Consider the following 24,261-nt stretch of genomic DNA (forward strand, 5'->3'; position numbering starts at 1 on the left):
GATCTCCTAATAACCCATCACAGGCTACAGCACAACAGCAACAGAGAGAGCAAGGCTCTTGTGGTGTGTTATTATGAACAGCATTATGGTTATTGTAAACATGCTGTAGCAACTAATTGTAAGTTATGAACTGAGCACACAAGCAGAAAATGCAGGCTACTCGAGCCACACCTCCCTTCTTTCAATTGAAAATAGCTGACAGACATGGATTTCCATCAGTGGAGAAAGGCTTTGTCGGTAAGTACTTAGAGAGCAATCTCTCGTATTAAATCGCAAAAGAAATATCAATAAGCTTTTAAAAAATTATTTGTGTAAAATCTCTCCATAAACATTTCTCTTGACAAGACATCGATGACATCCATTGACGGCTGCAGCTGGTGAAAGGTGGTAATTTGGTACTTTACAGCTGTCTCAAACAGTTTATTGAGCAATGTTGTGAAATTAATCTGAAATCTAAACAACGACTAATAGCAAAGAAACCATGCTGATTAGGTTGGAAGACTGGAGAAAAGATTATTTACAAATGTTTTCAGTTCTGTAAGTATGTGATATAATGATCTATAAAACTCCTTTGCGTGATCAATCATTGCCACCGATGCGTCCATCCATGTTCTGAGAACTTGGATGTCTTGACATACAATAAACATAGTTACAAATCTGAGGACTTCAATATATATATGCATATGCATGCATGCTCATTAAAATGAAGTCCAGCTTAAAACAGCACAACAACGTAATGGATTCCTTTGCATAACATAAGCGCTATAATTTCACAATAGCTTTTTTCTATGAATAAGGAACACTTGTGGTGATTCTAAAAAGCACAGTCGTGTACAAAGGTTTTAGACAACAGTCAATGTATTATTTGATAAGCTAAAGACAAACTTTCGCAGTTTAAAAAATAATAATGAATGTACTTTTTGCTTTTTCCAGTCGCCAGCTGAAAGTATCCACATTGTTATAAAACAGTGCGCCTTTATAAGAAAAGTCACGTATCAACATCTTTTTAAAAGGCACTTCATAAGATTCCATCATCATCCAAAATGCAAGAAAACTGCAGGTTGTCCTCGGGTCTTCTTTGATGAGTTTTCTCTCGTGCTTTTCCTTGGGGAATCCTTTTCCTCTTTTCACACAAGCATCTGTGCCGCGTTACGTGACGATTACCGTCTCTTCCGCTTGTGTTCAGTCCTGTCTCGTCTTCCCCGGTAGCGCTGCTGGTGAAGGCGGAAAGGCTCGTCTGGCCATCTCCTGAAGTTGTTGATGCTGTAGAGACTCTTGTGTTGATGTTTTCTGATATAGGTCCTCTGAAAGCTTGATGCTGTAAGGGAAATATCATGTACTAAATGAAATATGTATAATAAAATAGTATAATCCTATACAGTGGTAGACACACAGAAAACTCTGTTGAGAACAATACTTGTACTTACGGTTCATGCAGGCGATTTGAGGGCTGTCCCATCGTCCATCACTACGGCAACGGATAGTCGGGATGTGCTTCTGAATAAAGCCTATCCGACATCGGTATCTCACCAGCGAGTTGATCTCATACCTCTCACGCTTCTTACCAAAGGTATGTGCATTCTCCACCAGAGGGGGCTGGTTACAGGCCACTGAGAAGCAGAGGCCACGGTAACATTAAAGTGGGGAATTCCACAGCGAACACAAGAGGAACATTTTCTCCTCTCTAAAGCCGTGCATTCAGTAAAGTAAGAGGTGATGTGTGTTAAGTCTTTTTACCTGTTCCCTTTTTGCAGGTGAAGGTGAGGTGGTAGTTGCAAGGAACATCGTTCCACTGGCCGTCCTCGTGCCATATCATCACGACACAATCCTCGCCAGAGGTGAAGAAGCTGTCAGGTTGGTTGGGCCTCCAGTTTTCATATTGCTGAAATAAAGGCAGAGCATAAACAGCTATAAATTATGATGCCTTTGTTTGTCCTTTAGAGAAGCTTATTATGCCAAAAAAGACAAATTCACACACGTGTTGTTAAGGTTACCAAATCCATTGCACTTGTATTAAGATTATTAATGAGCAGCAACACATTAACATGTCGCTTCATATACGATTTATGATCGGTACTGGACTAGAGGGCTCCATCATAACGGGAAACTAAAAGTGTTGTGTCATTACATCACACATGCTGCATGCCTTGCATTGTAATTCTGCAGGCACAAAAACCAACACAAACACACATTACACATTAATACAGTATACACACAGCTGAAGTGCTGAGGGGCATTCAACCAGGAGTTGATGCTACCTGCAGTCTTTCAGCACATTCTAGGTTCAAACAGCCTCTTCAAAGCTGTGACCCCCACTCCTCCAATCATGCCCTGAAGCTCTGCTACTCTGTCATTATGGTTAAAAAAACACACACTGACTTCCTGCTCGGCTCACTTTAAGTTAACAAATGGGTGACCCGTCAACTGCACAGCAGGCCTGCATCCTCCTCAAAATAATCAAACAAACTTCCATCACCCACACATACAATTTAAGATTTTTCAGAACCGTGGTATTAATCAATTTTCTTGAAATGTTTCCAAATATAAATACATCACAGTTATTTATAATTAACTTCAAGTATAATACCTAACTCCCCTGGAGGTGACCACCCACCCAGACCCCCTGGGCTTCTCCTATCCAGAGTTTTTCCTCTTTCTGCAGCCGAGCACAGGTGTTGTCCATCTGTGTGTCTGCCTGCCTGGTGGCCCTTCCCCCCCGGGTGGCTGCCTGCCTGCCGGACCATCTGATGCGTGTGGGGGACCATACCTGTCTACGCCTGCCAAACTTCCCCCTACACAGCGTCACTCACACCCTCATCACCCCTCAATCTCTCAGCTGAGCAAGGGTCTCCATAGGCAACCTGCGCTTATCTTTATACCCCCGGGCCACCCTATCTCTGGTCCTGGACGATTATCTTTGAAGTGAGGACATCCATCCGTACGACACGGATGCACATAGTAATTAGCCACTTTCCTGTCACTATACCAAACACGCTGCCACTTGTGTACTGTTTTATAAACACTGCATTCATGAACGGCATGCATTTCTCTCCCTAACCTACTCTTTTAGTTTAAACTGTCATCTTGTAGCTATTTTGTTCCTGCCCTGGACTCACACTGACTAAAAGGTGGTGACTTACAGTTTGTGCTTCATCGGATTTATCACCAGAGCAGTCACCCACCGGGGTGTAGCGATATGAGGCTGAGGAGTGTACGTCATGAGAAAGTCACCACAGCCCCTCTCTCTCTCTCTCTACCGACGGTATCTGTCATCGGCGTCTTTTCCAAATATTTACATTGTCTCTGTGCCACGTTTGTTGAAACAAAAATATGTGGGAAAGCAGCCTATCTTACCACGGGGCTGTTGTCAGTCCAGCGGAAGTCACTGTCAAACATCTTATCATTCAGGCCAATCCACTGGTAGTCCTGTCCAAGACCTGCCATACAGGGTAGAGTGAAACACAGCAGATTACGTTTCTCTGTTTGCCATATGTCCTTTTTAGGACTGTTTGGTTACAGAAAGAGCAAAAGAGGAAGACATAGATAGCGATGGCATTTTTGATGCCTGAATCATTTTCCTGCATTCACTGTACCGCAACATTCATGTATTTGATCTGACTTTAAAGTAGATGTTATATTGTTTCGATCTTGCCATGTATTTTTTTTATAAAGTAGGACTTGAACAGGTCCCTGTACTCTCCAGCAACCATGAGCTTTGACTTACGGTTGACATAGTGTTGCTCCTCGTGGGAGAGGACGCTGGTGAGATGAGCCCCATGGATGCGACACTCTCTCTCGGCTGTGTCCCAGTTCCTTCTCTGGGGGAAGTACTTGTAGCAGTGACCCTGGAACTTATGCCAACCGTAGTCACATGTTTCTGTGTCTGGTGAGAGAGAAAGCCAGAGGGAATGAGGAATAGAGGAAAAGCAGATTTGCATACATGAAATGCACTTTCAAAGTACAAAATTTTGCTTTCATTCATGCGTCCATTGACCTTGATATTCAGAGCATCGTCTAACTTACTGCATGCACATTACTCTGAACACCTGAGTGACCCTTCAGGCCTGCTGTTATCACTGACTACTGTCTCTAATTAAGATGAAAGAGGAGCAAAGTGATGGATTGGTCCCTACAGCCCCTAATATGAGCACTAAAGATGTGCAGGCAAAACAAGGATTAAGTGCCAATTACTATGAAAGGTGTGATTATCATGCTAAACAGAGGCTCTTCTCAGAGTACTTCACAGGTATGCAAAACAGAATCATTAATTACAGCCAAGTAAATGAATGGAGCATGAGCTACGCAGTCACAAACAGGTCACATTTTTGCCAAAGTTAGAAACTCCAGACGTGATGAGATTTAAAAGGGGTTTTGGATTAGGTAAGGAGTTCAAATGGGCATACATTATTCACCCAAAGATGAGAGATCACTCCTTGAAACCACTCTCAACTTGACCCTGCTTAACCTAACATATACTGCAGCAACTCTGCTAACCGTCTCTCTCCCCTCCTCAGTCCAGCTTCCAAACATTAACAGACAAAAAAAGAGGCAAAGAGGGTTGTTCCTCTTCAAGTTACTTTTTCTCCCTTTCTCCTGCCAAATCTTTCTAAGACAGCAGCTGTGTCGCACTGCAGTGAATGGGTGTGATTCAATGATGAGTGATCCAGAAAAAAATGTAGGGTGTAGACTCTGGTCAAGAGAAATCAATCCAGACAGATGATGCCCTGGGTTCAACACACTTGGGATAAAAAGTGGGCCATGTGAAAATAAATGTATGGGGGTATGGGAACTTCAGAATAAATAAATCTACTGTATTCCATAATACGTGTCGTCTACCTGTAAGTGTCTGACCTGGCGCTGAGCAACACATGTCTGAGATAAGGTTCACTGAAAATGTGTCAACTGTCTGTGTGTACAATTTAATTTTAAAAACAGATTAGACATGAGATAAATGTGGTGTTTATGACTCAGATAATGCCCTGGAGAAACCTAAGACAATACTCTTTTATTGTATTTCTGTGGTGTGGCTGAAATCTGAATGACTAATAGTCTATTTCTTTCTGGTGTATTTCCCCGGGACTCAGGTGAGTGATTACATTAATTGTCTAAACACATTACCGAATGCAAGACCTGTATTTGATGTTACAACAGTTTGTTCTATGATGTCATTTGAAAATGACTTGAGCTGACAGTTTAGACCGATGGGCTGGAACCATTTACAACACTAATGAAAAACTTTTATTAATCCGAAACAGAATACTTAGAAAGAACTCATGGAGAGAATCCATCAAATTACCCATCAACTTACCCTCCTCACAATGCAGCCCAGAGTAGCTCGGAAGGCACACACATGTGAAGGAAGCCAGCCCGTCAACACAAGTACCTCCATTGCGGCAAGGGTTTGACTGGCACTCGTCAGCATCTAGATGGAAAATAGCCAAGACAATTCCACATTGATATTAAAACCACTTTTAGGATTAAGTTGATGAAAGTTAAAACATTAAGATATTGTGGGAGGACTTCTCGATAGTATCCTACCTGTTTCACAGCGATCGCCACTGTAACCTGGAGCACAGCCACATGTGTAGGTGCTGCCCCTCTTGTAGCAAGTACCGCCATTGAGACAAATATTTTCCATACACGAGTAAACTCCTGTTAAGAAAGAAAAGATAAAAGTTGCAGTAAACGTCTACACATTATGTTGCATTCCAATGAAAGCCACTTGAAGAAGCGTACCTGGAATTTCAACAGTCTCGCCAACGATGTTGTGGTTCAAATCGAGTCCCGTTCCCGATTTCGCAGGTGTTTCCTCCCCTCTCAGTGGTGGTTCTCCTCCAATTAATGGTATGTCACTGTCCTTTTTGTCATCCTCCTCCTCAGATGATGGCGTGACAGCCACGGATGCAACTGTAGCTGGCTGGCTTTGTGTTTGAGCTGGGGTCATTGTTGTGAGCTCTTTATCGGACCTTGTGGGTATTTCGGGGTGAGGAGTGTCATCTCCCTCGTCTGTCCCAGAGGTTGAATGAACAGTAGTAGACTCCATCTTTGAAGCTGTAGTAGCATCTACCTTGAATACAGTCTGGATTTCATGTGGGGACAGAGAGTGTTCCTCCACACTGTCGATCTTTGGTTTCTCTGTAGTCGCCGTCGTACCAACATGACTCTCAGAGCCGGCAGACCCACTTTCAGCCCCCACGCTTTCTTCTGAGCCGCTTGTGCTTTCTGAACCACTCTCAGAGCCAGAGGAGGATTCTGTGCTGACAGAAGCTGAGGCTGAAGGCAAGATCGCTGTTGCTGCTTCTACAGGTGACTTGGTTACATTTACTTCTGAGCTACTTTCACTGCTGATTGTTGAGTCAACAGACTCAGATGTTTGAGAAACAACCGGTGGTGGAGTAGTGATCACTTCTACTTCTTTTGGTGTCCTAGTTTTGTTGCTGTGTGGGACAGTTTCAACAAGGCTGAGGTTAGATCCATAATCTGCATAATCTGAATTGTCATCATATATATCCTCTTTAGAAGTTGTCATTTGGGCATCTGTATCTGGAGGTGGTTCAGTCTTTGCACCACTTGAAACCCGATCAACAGCTGGTTCAACAGTCCCTCTCCCGTCACTCTCTCCTGTCACCATTGTAGGTGATGTTGTTGAGGCCACAATGGAAGCCACCGATGGAGTCTCAGCGCTGGAAGGTGAAGACGCACTTGCCTCTAGAGTTCGTTCACTTGATTCTGTAGAAGATGCAGTCTCTACAGTTTCTTCTTCAGGTTCTGCAGATCTGTCAGTTGGAAGTTTTGGAGTTGTATGTTCAACCCCAGCAGGGTCTGTTCCTCTAGAATCCACTGTTTCATATGTGGGATGTGACATTATAACAGCATCAGTGGAAGTTTCCTGGATGTCACTACCTTGTGTGATACTTACAGCATCAGTTGAAACATCTTTGGTTATAGGTGCTCTGCTTGGTGCTTCAGCTGTCTTATCGGCCAGAAACGGGGCTGTAACTCCAGCGTGGGGAGTCACATCACTAGGTTCAAAGTGCTGGCTTGACTCCTCACTGGGCAGCCTTGGTCTAGTTGTGGCCAACACAGTTTTCACAGTTGAGATGTCAATGTGGGGATGATGAGTGAACGCGATCTCAGACCTGGCCTGTTGGAAGGACACCTCTGATGGTGTATAGGGTTCCGGTCCAAAAGTGGTGACAAACTGAACCATCACAACAGGCGTTGAAGTGGTTTGTTGCGAAGGCAGTGTCGATGTAGTATCTGATCCTTTTGTAGATGTAGAGTTCATGTTGTCGCTTGTGCTCTCTTCATATGCAGTGGTAGTGGTAGTTTCTGACAATGATGCTTTCTCTTCCTCCTTAGTTTTCTCACTTCTTTCAGTTTCATCCTTCGGGCCCATTGTGGTGTGTTTCTCTGTGTCAAAGTGATTTTCACTCTTAGATGTCACTGTCTTAGGCGATGCAGTTGTGGTATCTGAGATCTCATCCCCAGAGCCCCTCTCAACTGAAACATCTGAAAATGTATCTGTGCTGTAGGGAGGAGATAATGTCGTTGTGGATGGAATTTGATCAATCTTCACTGTACTGTGTAGAGGAGTGGCTGTCTGTGTCACAGGCTCTGTCACATGAGTGTGATCATGTGATCCATCCTTCCCAGTAACATCAGGAGATGATGTGACAGTTGGCTTCTTTGTGCTATAAAGACTGGAAGCAGCACCGGATAATGGAGTCTCCCCAGTGGCAGGTTCAGGTGAGGTTTTGGCCTTCACTGTTGACATGCTCAGTATGCCAGATGTTTGATCACTCGAAGTCCCTGTATCAGTAACGCCCGTCGTTTCTGTGTCAGATGGTTTCACTGTGCTATAGAGAGAAGAGGGTCTCTCAGCAGTTGGCCTCTCAGTGCTGAACAGCGAAGAGGCTGTAGATGTAGTTGTCACTGGTTTTTCAGATGCTGTCCATCCATCCCCAGAGGACCCAGAAGTCATGTGTGCAGAGCCTTCATCAGAGTCATCGTCACCTGAATATTCATTGTCAGGTGCTTGACTGGATTGTTTCACTGTAGGTTCAGTGGACACTGGTGGGTGTTGTGTAACAGCAGCTGAAGGTACAGCGGTTTGCGTTGAAAAGGTCGAACCTAAGGTTTCATCAGTTGTGAATTGACCTGTGGCTTTCATGGTTGTGGGTGAGAAGCTCGTGGGTTTTTCTGTTTCAACCGTGCTGATCATATACTCCTCACTGGACACCGGAGAGACCGAGCTTGTGTCTGTTGCTTCAGTGAAAGTTTGAGAAGGCAAAGATGAGGAAGCTGCGATCTCAGTGGTAGACTCAGTGACATTATCAGCAGTGTCCTCGCCTGATAACTCTCCCTCCACCAGCTCTGGGACTGGTTTGGTATGAATCTCAATTGGGAAAAGTGCATGTGGTGTGGTTAAATCATACGTTTCTTCAGAGCTCGACATTGTGGACAGAGTAGTGGCTGGGGTGGATGTAACCGTCTCTTCAATGCTAGGCTCGCTACTAGACACACCTGATGGTTTTGAAGTGGGCGACAAATATTCAGAAGAGGTTGAGACTAATGTTGAATCAGTGGCTGAGTCTGCATGTAGAGTTACTGGTTTAGGAGTAAAGAAGGGGGTGCTATCAGTCCCTGAACCCTCTGATTCTTCTGTTACCTCCACCTTGTGTGTCATTGTAACTGGTGTGACACCTCCGGCCTCCTCTGCGTGGACGGTTGGGTAAAATGAAGAAGAGGGAACTATGGAGATACTATCTGCATCAATGATGTTATCATCGGTGATAAGCTCAAGAGTTTCACTGCCTCCCTTCAGACCATCTGTTCCTGTAGAGAAAAGATCATCTTCATCTTTTGTGTCCTCTGAGAATATGATGGTTGTGCTGGTTGCTGGTTTGGACACATGCAGGACCATGGTAGGCGTCTGCTCAGTGAGGTCAGTCTTGGCTTGGCTGCTACTGGGAGTAATAATCACCACCTGTTGGTCTGTAAAGCTGTGATACATAATGGAGGGAATGGGGGTGGACATCGGTGTGAAGCCGTCTTGCTTATGTTCGCTGCTAGAGCTTACTGTGGTCAAGTCAAACGTACTGTCACTAACTGGAGCTGTATGGGGGGACACAGTTGTGTATGAAGATTGCGTTATGTGCTCGGTTACTGTGACTTTCCCAGTGGTCGAAACGGGAAGCTCGGTCGCTTCAGAAGTAACGGGGCTCTCTGTGTCTAGAGTGAGGTCACCCTCCTGTGTGGAAACCTGCTCATCAGAGGTTGGTGTGACTGACACAAAGGTTTCGGTTTCACCGGTCGCTTCTCCAAATGTGACGCTCTCCATCACAGACGGCTTTGAGGTGAATGTCTCACTGGTTTGGTCACCAGAACTCTCTCCATCTGTCAAAGGAAAGGCTGAACTTGGTGCCGATATGTCAGTTGTAGATATGGACAAGTTAACTGGTGGGGCAGAGGTAACAACGTATACTGTTGTTATGTTTGGCTTCTCTGTGCTGTAGAGAGAAGAAGCTGCAGTTACAACAGATTTTGGAATATCAGATGGTCTGCTCTCATGAGATGCTCTTGTTGTTTTAGTTTTCTCTGTGCTGAACAGGGATGAGCCTGTGCTCTTCATGTCTTGATATTCAACATCTGGAACGGCTGAAGAAGTAACCACAGTGACAGCAGGAGACACTGTGTTATCTATATATATATCACCTGAGCTTTCCTGAACTGTTGAAGTGTGCATTACAGGAGACATGGCTGTTGGACCCTCAGTACTGTGAAGAGAAGAAGTGGTGGTGTCACTAGGTTTTTGTGTAGTAACGTCATCCGTTTGGTCACTTGAGCTCTCCTTGGTGACAGAAACAGCAGTGGGTGGCAACGTGATTCCTTGTGTAGCATCTACAGCAATGGTTGATCCGTCAGCACCTGAACCCTCTGAGTCATCTGGGGAGATGCCACTGCCCTGCTCCGCACTCATGTAAACCTCAGAGCTTGTCATGTCTGGGGATTGGGTTGATGACATGAATTCCTTCGTAGGCTTTGTACTGGACTGAGTCGTGGACGAAGCACTTAAATTGTCTGATGTGCTCTCCGTGTCACCTATTTCCGTCTCATCCGTGAATTCAACCTGGGGTTGTGTGGTAGTCTCGGGGGATTCCTCTGCACCAGATCCATCTTCCTCGTCAGGTGAGCTAGCAGAGCTCTCAATGTCAATGAAAGTAGAGGGTTTCTCTGAGGTATACACAGTGACACTGGGAAATGCAATGGGCTGAGAGGTTTCAAATGTATAGGGAGTTGTCGTCACCGTTGTAAATTCTCTGTCACTTCCTTCCTCAACAAATATGGTTGTAATCGGTAATGAGGTTGTTTGCTCCACAGAGGATTGATCAGACGTTGTTGGTGTTTCTAAGGGTGTTTCATGTGTGGATGCAGATGTGTCATCTACTTCAGTGGAATCACCACCTTCTGACTCAGAGGCCGATGCTGTCATTGTCTCAACTGTTGTAAAAAGGTGAGTGACATTTGTAGACTCTGTAATGAACTGTGGTGAGCTTTGGGTTGATGATTCATCACCGGGCTGTGATGTGCTCTGAGAAGAAGCTGTCACAGCAGAGACCCGATCGAACATATCAGAGGTTTCATCCCCTGAGCCCTCTTCGTGCACTGTAATAGCTGTGGGGTTTTCAGTACTGTGAGTCATAGATGAAGTGATGTCTGTGTTTGTAGTTGAATCTACACTTGCACTAGAACGAGTTTGGCTTCCAGTATTTTCAGTAGTTGTGATCACAGAGTCGGTTTCTGTAGTTGCTGGGCTCTTTTCTGTGTTTAGTGAAATTGTACTGTCAGTACTGTACAAAGGAGAAGCTGTAACAACAGTAGATTGTGAGCTATCACTTGTTTCATTGGCAAATGTTGCAGTTGTTATTGTTGGTTTCTCTGAATTGAACACTGAAGATGCTTTTGCAGGAACTTTGGTGGTTTGCTCAATAGTCTCAGTGTCATCAATAATAGGAATGGTTGGCCTTGTGGAGCTTGGGGATGCAGTGATTTTATCCTGTGAGCTGCCAATCATTATAGCTGCGTTGCTGCTGGGATTCACTGTTTGCTCTGTAGTTGGCAAAAAAGATATTGCGGATGATTCCTCTGTTAGAATTTCAGTTGTCTGCCTGGTTGAGCTCTCATCTTCGTTTAAAGAGATTGCAGAACTTGTCTCCAATTCATCAATGATCTGGATGGATGATGTCTTTTCAGTGCTTAGGAGCTTTGTAGCTTGTTGTGTAATTGTGATGTCTGTTGACTGCAGAGCTGTGCCAACTGTGGTTCCAGAAAAGTGAGTAGAAAAGTCTGCTTGAATTGTGGTAGCAATGTCCAATTTTGAAGTTGACACTCGTGTTGGCTTTGCAGTGCTATAGAGGGAATTGGTTGTAACAGTGAGTGTCTCCTGGGTGAAAATATCAATGGACCTCTGTTCATCTGTTGTTGGGAAAGTAGAACTTGTCTCTGATGTTACTGATGCTTTCTCAGTCTGGCTTGTGGTTACAGTCTCTTGTGTTTCAGGTGATTCTGATGTTGGTTTCTCAGTACTGAAGAGTGATGAAGCTGGAGTAACAACTGTTTTGGAAGTAATAGTTGTTGTAGTTTCCTGTGATGCTGTAACTGATGGTGACTCTGTACTCAACAATGAAGAGACTGTAGTTGCTCTGATGGTGGACTCCTCGGTGAAATCATCAGTACTGTCTCCAGAACTGTCTGAATCGGTGGTAGTGAAGAATGATGCTGTTTCAGGTTTCATGGTTGATCCACTGATGGAAGGAATGGACTCCAACATTGTAGTTTCATGACTAAAATCTTTGTCCACCATTTCTGAAAGAGCAGATGATGAAACAGAAGAAGTTGTTGTTTGAGCCTCGGTGCTGTAGAGAGATGATGTAGCTGTGACAGAGGAGGTCTGAGTGAACATGTCTTGGGTGCGGTCACCTGAGCCATCTTCATCTGTTTTGGGGAAAGTAGAACTTGATTCTGGTGTAGCTGAAACTTTATCTGGAAGTGCTGTTGACTTCTCAGTGCTAAACAATGAAGAAGCTGTAGCACGCGTAGCATCTTTGCTGGAATTCTCAGTAGTCTGTTCAACTGAGGTCTCTTCATCTGTTGTTGGGAAGGTAGAACTTGTCTCTGGTGTCACTGATGCTTTCTCAGTCTGACTTGTGGTTACAGTCTCTTGTGTTTCAGGTAACACTGATGTGGGTTTCTCAGTACTGAAGAGTGATGAAGCTGGAGTAACAACTGGCTTTGACGTTAAACTTGTTTCAGTTTCCTGTGATGCTGTAACTGATGGTGACTCTGTACTCCACAATGAAGAAACTGTAGTCGCTCTGATGGTGGACTCTTCAGTGAAATTATCAGTACTGTCTCCAGAACTTTCTGAATCGGTGGTAGTGAAGAATGATGCAGTTTCAGGTTTCATGGTTGATCCACTGAATGAAGGAATGGACTCCACCATTGTAGTTTCTTGACTAATATCCACATCCACCATTTCCGAAACAACAGATGATGTAACAGGAGAAGTTGTTGTTGGGGCCTCAGTGCTGTAGAGAGATGATTTAGCTGTGACAGAGGAGGTCTGAGTGAACATGCCTTGGGTTTGGTCACCTGAACCATCTTCATCTGTTATTGGGAAAGTAGAACTTGTCTCTGGTGTAGCTGATATTTTATCTGTCTGGCTTGAGGTTACAGTCTCTTGTGTTTCAGGTAACACTGATGTTGGTTTCTCAGTACTGAAGAGTGATGAAGCTGGAGTAACAACTGTTTTGGAAGTAATAGTTGTTGTAGTTTCCTGTGATGCTGTAACTGATGGTGACTCTGTACTCAACAACGAAGAGACTGTAGTTGCTCTGATGGTGGACTCCTCGGTGAAATCATCAGTACTGTCTCCAGAACTCTCTGAATTGGTGGTAGTGAAGAATGATGCTGTTTCAGGTTTCATGGTTGATCCACTGATGGAAGGAATGGACTCCAACATTGTAGTTTCATGACTAAAATCTTTGCCCACCATTTCTGAAACAGCAGATGATGAAACAGGAGAAGTTGTTGTTTGAGCCTCAGTGCTGTAGAGAGATGATGTAGCTGTGACAGAGGAGGTCTGAGTGAACATGTCTTGGGTTTGGTCACCTGAACCATCTTCATCTGTTTTGGGGAAAGTAGAACTTGATTCTGGTGTAGCTGAAACTTTATCTGGAAGTGCTGTTGACTTCTCAGTGCTAAACAATGAAGAAGCTGAAGGACGTGTAGCATCTTTGCTGGACATCTCAGTAGTCTGTTCAACTGAGCTCTCTTCATCTGTTGTTGGGAAAGTAGAACTTGTCTCTGGTGTCACTGATGCTTTCTCAGTCTGACTTGTGGTTACATTCTCTTGTGTTTCTGGTGATTCTGATGTGGGTTTCTCAGTACTGAAGAGTGATGAAGCTGGAGTAACAACTGGCTTTGACGTTAAACTTGTTTCAGTTTCCTGTGATGCTGTAACTGATGGTGACTCTGTACTCCACAATGAAGAAACTGTAGTTGCTGTGATGATGGATTCTTCAGTCAAATCATCAGTACTGTCTCCAGAACTGTCTGTATCGGTGGTAGTGAAGAATGATGCAGTTTCAGGTTTCATGGTTGATCCACTGAATGAAGGAATGGACTCCACCATTGTAGTTTCTTGACTAATATCCACATCCACCATTTCTGAGAAAGCAGATGATGTAACAGGAGAAGTTATTGTTGGAGCCTCAGTGCTGTAGAGAGATGATTTAGCTGTAACAGAGGAGGTCTGAGTGAACATGCCTTGGGTTTGGTCACCTGAACCATCTTCATCTGTTATTGGGAAAGTAGAACTTGTCTCTGGTGTTACTGATGCTTTCTCAGTCTGACTTGTGGTTACAGTCTCTTGTGTTTCAGGTAACACTGATGTTGGTTTCTCAGTACTGAAGAGTGATGAAACTGGAGTAACAACTGTTTTGGAAGTAACACTTGTTTCAGTTTCCTGTGATGCTGTAACTGATGGTGACTCTGTACTCCACAATGAAGAAACTGTAGTCGCTCTGATGGTGGACTCTTCAGTGAAATTATCAGTACTGTCTCCAGAACTTTCTGAATCGGTGGTAGTGAAGAATGATGCAGTTTCAGGTTTCATGGTTGATCCACTGAATGAAGGAATGGACTCCACCATTGTAGTTTCTTGACTAATATCCACATCCACCATTTCCGAAACAACAGATGATGTAACAGGAGAAGTTGTTGTTTGGGCCTCAGTGCTGTAGAGAGATGATTTAGCTGTGACAGAGGAGGTCTGAGTGAACATGCCTTGGGTTTGGTCACCTGAACCATCTTCATCTGTTATTGGGAAAGTAGAACTTGTCTCTGGTGTAGCTGATATTTTATCTGTCTGGCTTGAGGTTACAGTCTCTTGTGTTTCAGGTAACACTGATGTTGGTTTCTCTGTACTGTAAAGTGATGAAGCTGGAGTGACAAATGTCTTTGAAGTAACACTTGTTTCAGTGTCCTGTGATACTGTAACTGATGGTGACTCTGTACTCCACAATGAAAATACTGTAGTTGTTGTGATACTTGACTCTTCAGTGAAATCAACAGTACTGTCTCCAGAACTTTTCAGGGATGATGCTGTCACAGGGCTCGTTGTTGATCTACTGATGGAAGGAATGGACTCCACCATTGTAGTTTCAAGACTAAAATCTTTGTCCACCATTTCTGAAACAGACGATGTAACAGGAGATGTTGCTGTCGAAGCCTCTGTGCTGTAGAGAGATGATGTAGCTGTGACAGTGGAGGTCTGAGTGTCTATGGTTTGGTCACCTGAACCATCTTCATCTGTTGGGAATGTAGAACTTGTCTCTGGTGAAGCTGATATTTTATCTGTCTGACTTGTGGTTACAGTCTCTTGTGTTTGAGGTGAGACTGAGGTTGGTTTCTCTGTACTGTAAAGTGATGAAGCTGTGACTGATGGAGTCTCTGTTGTAGAAATTGAGGACAGAGTGGGTACCAAAAGCAGTGACTCTCCAAATAAATCAAGACTGCTCTCTTCAGAAATGTCCACATAAGTGGGAGTGGTATGAGACAGGGATGATGCTGTTTCAGGGCTCATGGTTGATCCACTGAGGGAAGGAATAGACTCCAACATTGTCGGCTCACTGCTGATGACATCATCATCTTCAATGTCTGTAGCAACAGATGATATAACAGAAGCCAAACTTGGAGACATTGTTATTGAGCTTGTTAGTGTCTCATCAGTGATTGTAGAAACTGATGGTTCTCCTGTAAGTGTTGACAATTTTGTCTTATCAGTCTGAAGACTTTCCGGTGTTCCAGGTGCTGTTGCTGTTGGTGCATCAGTACTGAAGAGGGAAGATGTATCTGCTACAGAGGAGTTAGGAGTGATCATGTCAGGGGTTTGTTCACCTGAACCATCTTCATCTGTTTTGGGGAAAGTAGAACTTGTCTCTGATGTTACTGATGCTTTCTCAGTATGACTTGTGGTTACAGTCTCTTGTGTTTCTGGTGATTCTGATGTCGGTTTCTCAGTACTGAAGTGTGATGAAACTGAAGTAACAACTGTTTTGGAAGTAACACTTGTTTCAGTTTCCTGTGATGCTGTAACTGATGGTGACTCTGTACTCCACAATGAAGAAACTGTAGTTGCTCTGATGGTGGACTCTTCAGTGAAATCATCAGTACTGTCTCCAGAACTCTCTGAATCTGTGGTAGTGAAGAATGATGCAGTTTCAGGTTTCATGGTTGATCCACTGAATGAAGGAATGGACTCCACCATTGTAGTTTCTTGACTAATATCCACATCCACCATTTCTGAAACAACAGATGATGTAACAGGAGATGTTGCAGTTGGTGCATCAGTGCTGTAGAGAGATGATTTAGCTGTGACAGAGGAGGTCTGAGTGAACATTCCTTGGGTTTGGTCTCCTGAACCATCTTCATCTGTTGTTGGGAATGTAGAACTTGTCTCTGATGTTACTGATGCTTTCTCAGTATGACTTGTGGTTACAGTCTCTTGTGTTTCTGGTGATTCTGATGTTGGTTTCTCAGTACTGAAGAGTGACGAAGCTGGAGTAACAACTGTTTTGGAAGTAACACTTGTTTCAGTTTCCTGTGATGCTGTAACTGATGGTGACTCTGTACTCAACAATGAAGAAACTGTAGTTGCTCTGATGGTGGACTCTTCAGTGAAATCTTCAGTACTGTCTCCAGAACTCTCTGAATCGGTGGTAGTGAAGAATGATGCCGTTTCAGGTTTCATGGTTGATCCACTGAATGAAGGAATGGACTCCACCATTGTAGTTCCTCGACTAATATCCACATCCACCATTTCCGAAACAACAGATGATGAAACAGGAGAAGTTGTTGTTTGGGCCTCAGTGCTGTAGAGAGATGATTTAGATGTGACAGAGGAGGTCTGAGTGAACATGCCTTGGGTTTGGTCACCTGAACCATCTTCATCTGTTGTTGGGAAAGTAGAACTTGTCTCTGGTGTAGCTGATATTTTATCTGTCTGGCTTGTGGTTTCAGTTTCTTGTGTTTCAGGTAACACTGATGTTGGTTTCTCAGTACTGTAGAGTGATGAAGCTGTGACTGATGGAGTCTCGGTTGTAGAAATTGAGGACAGAGTGGGTACCAAAAGCAGTGACTCTCCAGTTAAATCAAGACTACTCTCTTCAGAAATGTCCACATAAGTGGGAGTGGTATGAGTCAGGGATGAGGCTGTTTCAGGGATGATGGTTGATCCACTGATGGAAGGAATGGACTCCACCATTGTAGTTTCTCGACTAATATCCACATCCACCATTTCTGAAACAACAGATGATGAAACAGGAGAAGTTGTTGTTTGGGCCTCAGTGCTGTAGAGAGATGATTTAGCTGTGACAGAGGAGGTCTGAGAGAACATGCCTTGGGTTTGGTCTCCTGAACCATCTTCATCTGTTGTTGGGAAAGTAGAACTTGTCTCTGATGTTAATGATGGTTTCTCAGTCTGACTTGTGGTTACAGTCTCTTGTGTTTCAGGTAACACTGATGTTGGTTTCTCAGTACTGTAGAGTGATGAAGCTGCAGTAACAACTGTTTTGGAAGTAACACTTGTTTCAGTTTCCTGTGATGCTGTAACTGATGGTGACTCTGTACTCAACAATGAAGAAAGTGTAGTTGCTCTGATGGTGGACTCTTCAGTGAAATCTTCAGTACTGTCTCCAGAACTCTCTGAATCTGTGGTAGTGAAGAATGATGCGGTTTCAGGTTTCATGGTTGATCCACTGAATGAAGGAATGGACTCCACCATTGTAGTTTCTCGACTAATATCCACATCCACCATTTCTGAAACAACAGATGATGTAAAAGGAGATGTTGTTGTTTGGGCCTCAGTGCTGTAGAGAGATGATTTAGCTGTAACAGAGGAGGTCTGAATGAACATGCCTTGGGTTTGGTCTCCTGAACCATCTTCATCTGTTTTGGGGAAAGTAGAACTTGTCTCTGATGTTACTGATGCTTTCTCAGTCTCACTTGTGGTTACAGTCTCTTGTGGTTCTGGTGATTCTGATGTTGGTTTCTCAGTACTGAAGAGTGACGAAGCTGGAGTAACAACTGTTTTGGAAGTAACACTTGTTTCAGTTTCCTGTGATGCTGTAACTGATGGTGACTCTGTACTCCACAATGAAGAAACTGTAGTTGCTCTGATGGTGGACTCTTCAGTGAAATCTTCAGTACTGTCTCCAGAACTCTCTGAATCGGTGGTAGTGAAGAATGATGCTGTTTCAGGTTTCATGGTTGATCCACTGAATGAAGGAATGGACTCCACCATTGTAGTTTCTTGACTAATATCCACATCCACCATTTCCGAAACAACAGATGATGAAACAGGAGAAGTTGTTGTTTGAGCCTCAGTGCTGTAGAGAGATGATTTAGCTGTGACAGAGGAGGTTTGAGTGAACATGCCTTGGGTTTGGTCACCTGAACCATCTTCATCTGTTGTTGGGAAAGTAGAACTTGTCTCTGGTGTAGCTGATATTTTATCTGTCTGGCTTGTGGTTTCAGTTTCTTGTGTTTCAGGTAACACTGATGTTGGTTTCTCAGTACCGTAGAGAGAGGAAGGTGTGACTGATGGAGTCTCGGTTGTAGAAATTGAGGACAGAGTGGGTACCAAAAGCAGTGACTCTCCAGTTAAATCAAGACTACTCACTTCAGAAATGTCCACATAAGTGGGAGTGGTATGAGACAGGGATGATGCTGTTTCAGGGCTCATGGTTGATCCACTGATGGAAGGAATAGACTCCAACATTGTCTGCTCACTACTGACGACATCTTCATCTTCCATGTCTGTAGCAACAGATGATATAACAGAAACCAAACTTGAAGACACTGTTATTGATCTTGTTAGTGTCTCATCAGAGATTGTAGAAACGGATGGTTCTCCTGTAAGTGTTGACAGTTTTGTCCTATCAGTCTGAAGACTTTCTGATGTTATTGGTGATGTTGCTGTTGGTGCATCAGTACTGAAGAGGGAAGAAGTATCTGCTACAGAGGAGGTAGGAGTGATCATGTCAGGGGTTTGTTCACCTGAACCAACTTCATCTGCTGGAGTGACAATGGATCTTTGCTCTGTGTCATCAGTAACAGGAGAGGCTGAGGACGTCTGTGTCTGAGCTGTGACAGCACTGTCTTGGTCCCCAACTGGAAGTGCTGTTGACTTCTCAGTGCTAAACAATGAAGAAGCTGTAGGACGCGTAGCATCTTTGCTGGACATCTCAGTAGTCTGTTCAACTGAGGTCTCTTCATCTGTTGTTGGGAAGGTAGAACTTGTCTCTGGTGTCACTGATGCTTTCTCAGTCTGACTTGTGGTTACAGTCTCTTGTGTTTCAGGTAACACTGATGTTGGTTTCTCAGTACTGAAGAGTGATGAAACTGGAGTAACAACTGGCTTTGAGGTTAAACTTGTTTCAGATTCCTGTGATACTGAGACTGATGGTGAGTCTGTACTCTTCATTGAAGCAACGGTAGTTGCTGTGATGATGGATTCTTCAGTCAAATCATCAGTACTGTCTCCAGAACTCTCATATTCGGTGGTCGTCAAGAATGATGCAGTTTCAGGTTTCATGGTTGATCCACTGAAGGAGGGAATGGACTCCACCTTTGTAGTTTCTTGACTAATATCCACATCCACCATTTCTGAAACAGCAGATGATGAAACAGGAGAAGTTGTTGTTTGAGCCTCAGTGCTGTAGAGAGATGATTTAGCTGTGACAGAGGAGGTCTGAGTGAACATGCCTTGGGTTTGGTCTCCTGAACCATCTTCATCTGTTTTGGGGAAAGTAGAACTCGTCTCTGATGTTACTGATGCTTTCTCAGTATGACTTGTGGTTACAGTCTCTTGTGGTTCTGGTGATTCTGATGTTGGTTTCTCAGTACTGAAGAGTGACGAAGCTGGAGTAACAACTGTTTTGGAAGTAACGCTTGTTTCAGTTTCCTGTGATGCTGTAACTGATGATAACTCTGTACTCAACAATGAAGAAACTGTAGTTGCTCTGATGGTGGACTCTTCAGTGAAATCTTCAGTACTGTCTCCAGAAGTCTCTGAATCTGTGGTAGTGAAGAATGATGCTGTTTCAGGTTTCATGGTTGATCCACTGAAGGAAGGAATGGACTCCACCATTGTAGTTTCTCGACTAATATCCACATCCACCATTTCCGAAACAACAGATGATGTAACAGGAGATGTTGCTGTTGGTGCCTCAGTGCTGTAGAGAGATGATTTAGCTGTGACAGAGGAGGTCTGAGTGAACATGCCTTGGGTTTGGTCACCTGAACCATCTTCATCTGTTGTTGGTAAAGTAGAACTTGTCTCTGGTGTAGCTGATATTTTATCTATCTGACTTGTGGTTTCAGTCTCTTGTGTTTCAGGTAACACTGATGTTGGTTTCTCTGTACTGTAAAGTGATGAAGCTGCAGTGACAAATGTCTTTGAAGTAACACTTGTTTCAGTGTCTGGTGATACTGTAACTGATGGTGACTCTGTTCTCCACAATGAAGAGACTGTAGTTGTTGTGATGCTTGACTCTTCAGTGAATTCATCAGTACTGTCTCCAGTACTTTCTTTATCAATGGTATTCAGGGATGATGCTGTCACAGGGCTCGTTGTTGATCCACTAATGGAAGGAATGGCCTCCATCATTGTAGTTTCACGACTAAAATCTTTGTCCACCATTTCTGAAACAACAGATGATGGAACAGGAGATGTTGCTGTCGAAGCCTTTGTGTTGTAGAGAGATGATGTAGCTGTGACATCGGAGGTCTGAGTGTCTACGGGTTGGTCACCTGAACCATCTTCATCTGTTGTTGGGAAAGTAGAACTTCTCTCTGGTGTCACTGATGCCTTCTCAGTCTGACTTGTGGTTACAGTCTCTTGTGTTTCAGGTAACACTGATGTTGGTTTCTCTGTACTGTAAAGTGATGAAGCTGTGACTAATGGAGTCTCTTTTGTAGAAATTGAGGACAGAGTGGGTACCAAAAGCAGTGACTCTCCAGTTAAATCAAGACTACTCTCTTCAGAAATGTCCACATAAGTGGGAGTGGTATGAGACAGGGATGATGCTGTTTCAGGGCTCATGGTTGATCCACTGCTGGAAGGAATAGACTCCAACATTGTCTGCTCACTACTGATGACATCTTCATCTTCAATGTCTGTAGCAACAGATGATATAACAGAAGCCAAACTTGGAGACACTGTCATTGAGCTTGTTAGTGTCTCATCAGAGATTGTAGAAACTGATGGTTCTCCTGTAAGTGTTGACAGTTTTGTCTTATCAGTCTGAAGACTTTCTGTTGTTATTGGTGATGTTGCTGTTGGTGCATCAGTACTGAAGCGGGAAGAAGTATCTGCTACAGAAGAGGTAGGAGTGATCATGTCAGGGGTTTGTTCACCTGAACCAACTTCGTCTGCTGGAGTGACAATGGATCTTTGCTCTGTGTCATCAGTAACAGGAGAGGCTGAGGACGTCTGTGTCTGAGCTGTGACAGCACTGTCTTGGTCCCCAACTGGAAGTGCTGTTGACTTCTCAGTGCTAAACAATGAAGAAGCTGTAGGACGTGTAGCATCTTTGCTGGACATCTCAGTAGTCTGTTCAACTGAGCTCTCTTCATCTGTTGTTGGGAAGGTAGAACTTGTCTCTGGTGTCACTGATGCTTTCTCAGTCTGACTTGTGGTTACAGTCTCTTGTGTTTCAGGTAACACTGATGTTGGTTTCTCAGTACTGAAGAGTGATGAAACTGGAGTAACAACTGTTTTGGAAGTAACACTTGTTTCAGTTTCCTGTGATGCCGTGACTGATGGTGACTCTGTACTCTTCATTGAAGCAACGGTAGTTGCTGTGATGATGGATTCTTCAGTGAAATTATCAGTAATGTCTCCAGAACTGTCTGAATCGGTGGTAGTGAAGAATGATGCAGTTTCAGGTTTCATGGTTGATCCACTGAAGGAAGGAATGGACTCCACCATTGTACTTTCTTGACTAATATCCACATCCACCATTTCTGAGAAAGCAGATGATGTAACAGGAGTTGTTGTTTGAGCCTCAGTGCTGTAGAGAGATGATTTAGCTGTGACAGAGGAGGTCTGAGTGAACATGCCTTGGGTTTGGTCACCTGAACCATCTTCATCTGTTGTTGGGAAAGTAGAACTTGTCTGTGGTGTAGCTGAAATTTTATCTCTATGACTTGTGGTTACAGTCTCTTGTGTTTCTGGTAACACTGATGTTGGTTTGTCAGTACTGAAGAGTGACGAAGCTGGAGTAACAACTTTTTTGGAAGTAACACTTGTTTCAGTTTTCTGTGATGCTGTAACTGATGGTGACTCTGTACTCCACAATGAAGAAACTGTAGTTGCTCTGATGGTGGATTCTTCAGTGAAATCATCAGTAATGTCTCCAGAACTCTCTGAATCTGTGGTAGTGAAGAATGATGCCGTTTCAGGTTTCATGGTTGATCCAGTGAATGAAGGAATGGACTCCACCATTGTAGTTTCTCGACTAATATCTACATCCACCATTTCCGAAAAAACAGATGATGTAACAGGAGAAGTTGTTGTTTGGGCCTCAGTGCTGTAGAGAGATGATTTAGCTGTGACAGAGGAGGTCTGAGGAAACATGCCTTGGGTTTGGTCACCTGAACCATCTTCATCTGTTGTTGGGAAAGTAGAACTTGTCTCTGGTGTAGCTGATATTTTATCTGTCTGGCTTGTGGTTTCAGTTTCTTGTGTTTCAGGTAACACTGATGTTGGTTTCTCCGTACTGTAGAGTGATGAAACTGGAGTAACAACTGTTTTGGAAGTAACACTTGTTTCAGTTTCCTGTGATACTGTAACTGATGGTGACTCTGTACTCCACAATGAAGAGACTGTAGTTGTTGTGATGCTTGACTCTTCAGTGAAATCATCAGTACTGTCTCCAGAACTTTCTTTATCAATGGTATTCAGGGATGATGCTGTCACAGGGCTCCTGGTTGATCCACTGATGGAAGGAATGGCCTCCATCATTGTAGTTTCACGACTAAAATCTTTGTCCACCATTTCTGAAACAGCAGATGATGTAACAGGAGATGTTGCTGTCGAAGCCTCTGTGCTGTTGAGAGATGATGTAGCTGTGACAGTGGAGTTCTGAGTGTCTACGGTTTGGTCTCCTGAACCATCTTCATCTGTTGGGAAAGTAGAACTTGTCTCTGGTGTCACTGATTCTTTCTCAGTCTGGCTTGTGGTTTCAGTCTCTTGTGTTTCAAGTAACAATGATGTTGGTTTCTCAGTACCGTAGAGTGAGGAAGGTGTGACTGATGGAGTCTCGGTTGTAGAAATTGAGGACAGAGTGGGTACCAAAAGCAGTGACTCTCCAGTTAAATCAAGACTGCTCTCTTCAGAAATGTCCACATAAGTGGGAGTGGTATGAGACAGGGATGATGCTGTTTCAGGGCTCATGGTTGATCCACTGCTGGAAGGAATAGACTCCAACATTGTCTGCTCACTGCTGATGACATCTTCATCTTCAATGTCTGTAGCAACAGATGATATAACAGAAGCCAAACTTGGAGACACTGTTATTGAGCTTGTTAGTGTCTCATCAGAGATTGTTGAAACTGATGGTTCTCCTGTAAGTGTTGACAATTTTGTCTTAACAGTCTGAAGACTTTCCGGTGTTCCAGGTGATGTTGCTGTTGGTGCATCAGTACTGAAGAGGGAAGATGTATCTGCTACAGAAGAGGTAGCAGTGATCATGTCAGGGGTTTGTTCACCTGAACCAACTTCATCTGCTGGAGTGACAATGGATCTTTGCTCTGTGTCATCAGTAACAGGAGAGGCTGAGGACGTCTGTGTCTGAGCTGTGACAGCACTGTCTTGGTCCCCAACTGGAGGTGCTGTTGACTTCTCAGTGCTAAACAATGAAGAAGCTGTAGGACGTGTAGCATCTTTGCTGGACATCTCAGTAGTCTGTTCAACTGAGCTCTCTTCATCTGTTGTTGGGAAGGTAGAACTTGTCTCTGGTGTCACTGATGCTTTCTCAGTCTGACTTGTGGTTACAGTCTCTTGTGTTTCAGGTAACACTGATGTTGGTTTCTCAGTACTGAAGATAGGTGAAACTGGAGTAACAACTGACTTTGAGGTTAAACTTGTTTCAGATTCCCGTGATACTGTGACTGATGGTGACTCTGTACTCTTCATTAAAGCAACGGTAGTTGCTGTGATGATGGATTCTTCAGTCAAATCATCAGTACTGTCTCCAGAACTCTCATATTCGGTGGTCGTGAAGAATGATGCTGTTTCAGGTTTCATGGTTGATCCACTGAAGGAAGGAATGGACTCCACCATTGTAGTTTCTTGACTAATATCCACATCCACCATTTCTGAAACAACAGATGATGTAAAAGGAGATGTTGCAGTTGGTGCATCAGTGCTGTAGAGAGATGATTTAGCTGTGACAGAGGAGGTCTGAGTGAACATTCCTTGGGTTTGGTCTCCTGAACCATCTTCATCTGTTTTGGGGAAAGTAGAACTTGTCTCTGATGATACTGATGCTTTCTCAGTCTCACTTGTGGTTACAGTCTCTTGTGTTTCTGGTGATTCTGATGTTGGTTTCTCAGTACTGAAGAGTGACGAAGCTGGAGTAACAACTGTTTTGGAAGTAACACTTGTTTCAGTTTCCTGTGATGCTGTAACTG

At 43.7% G+C, this 24,261-nt stretch overlaps 2 protein-coding genes across 2 annotated transcripts; both read right to left on the bottom strand.

Moving 5' to 3' along the window:
- On the bottom strand, nt 1-11,164 carry LOC311023465 (uncharacterized protein). Its single transcript, XM_084025310.1, has 8 exons — nt 5,737-11,164; nt 5,539-5,652; nt 5,309-5,422; nt 3,725-3,883; nt 3,355-3,437; nt 1,738-1,882; nt 1,428-1,610; nt 1-1,318 (listed from the first exon to the last, which is right to left on the bottom strand). The coding sequence occupies exons 1-8, from the start codon at nt 11,075-11,077 to the stop codon at nt 1,161-1,163; spliced, it is 6,297 nt and encodes a 2,098-aa protein (XP_083881436.1). The 5' UTR covers nt 11,078-11,164; the 3' UTR covers nt 1-1,160.
- A 9,197-nt stretch (nt 11,165-20,361) lies between these two features.
- Nucleotides 20,362-23,524, bottom strand: LOC311023703 (uncharacterized protein; the record flags this gene model as incomplete). The annotated part of the gene is made up of 4 exons (XM_084025695.1): nt 20,362-20,391; nt 20,567-21,717; nt 22,498-23,097; nt 23,338-23,524. 4 exons carry the CDS (start codon nt 23,522-23,524, stop codon nt 20,362-20,364), a joined length of 1,968 nt encoding a protein of 655 aa, XP_083881821.1.
- Nucleotides 23,525-24,261: the final 737 nt, after the last annotated feature.

The sequence above is a fragment of the Eutrigla gurnardus genome, assembly GCF_963514095.1.
Source record: "Eutrigla gurnardus genome assembly, chromosome: 13".
NCBI lineage: Eukaryota > Metazoa > Chordata > Actinopteri > Perciformes > Triglidae > Eutrigla > Eutrigla gurnardus.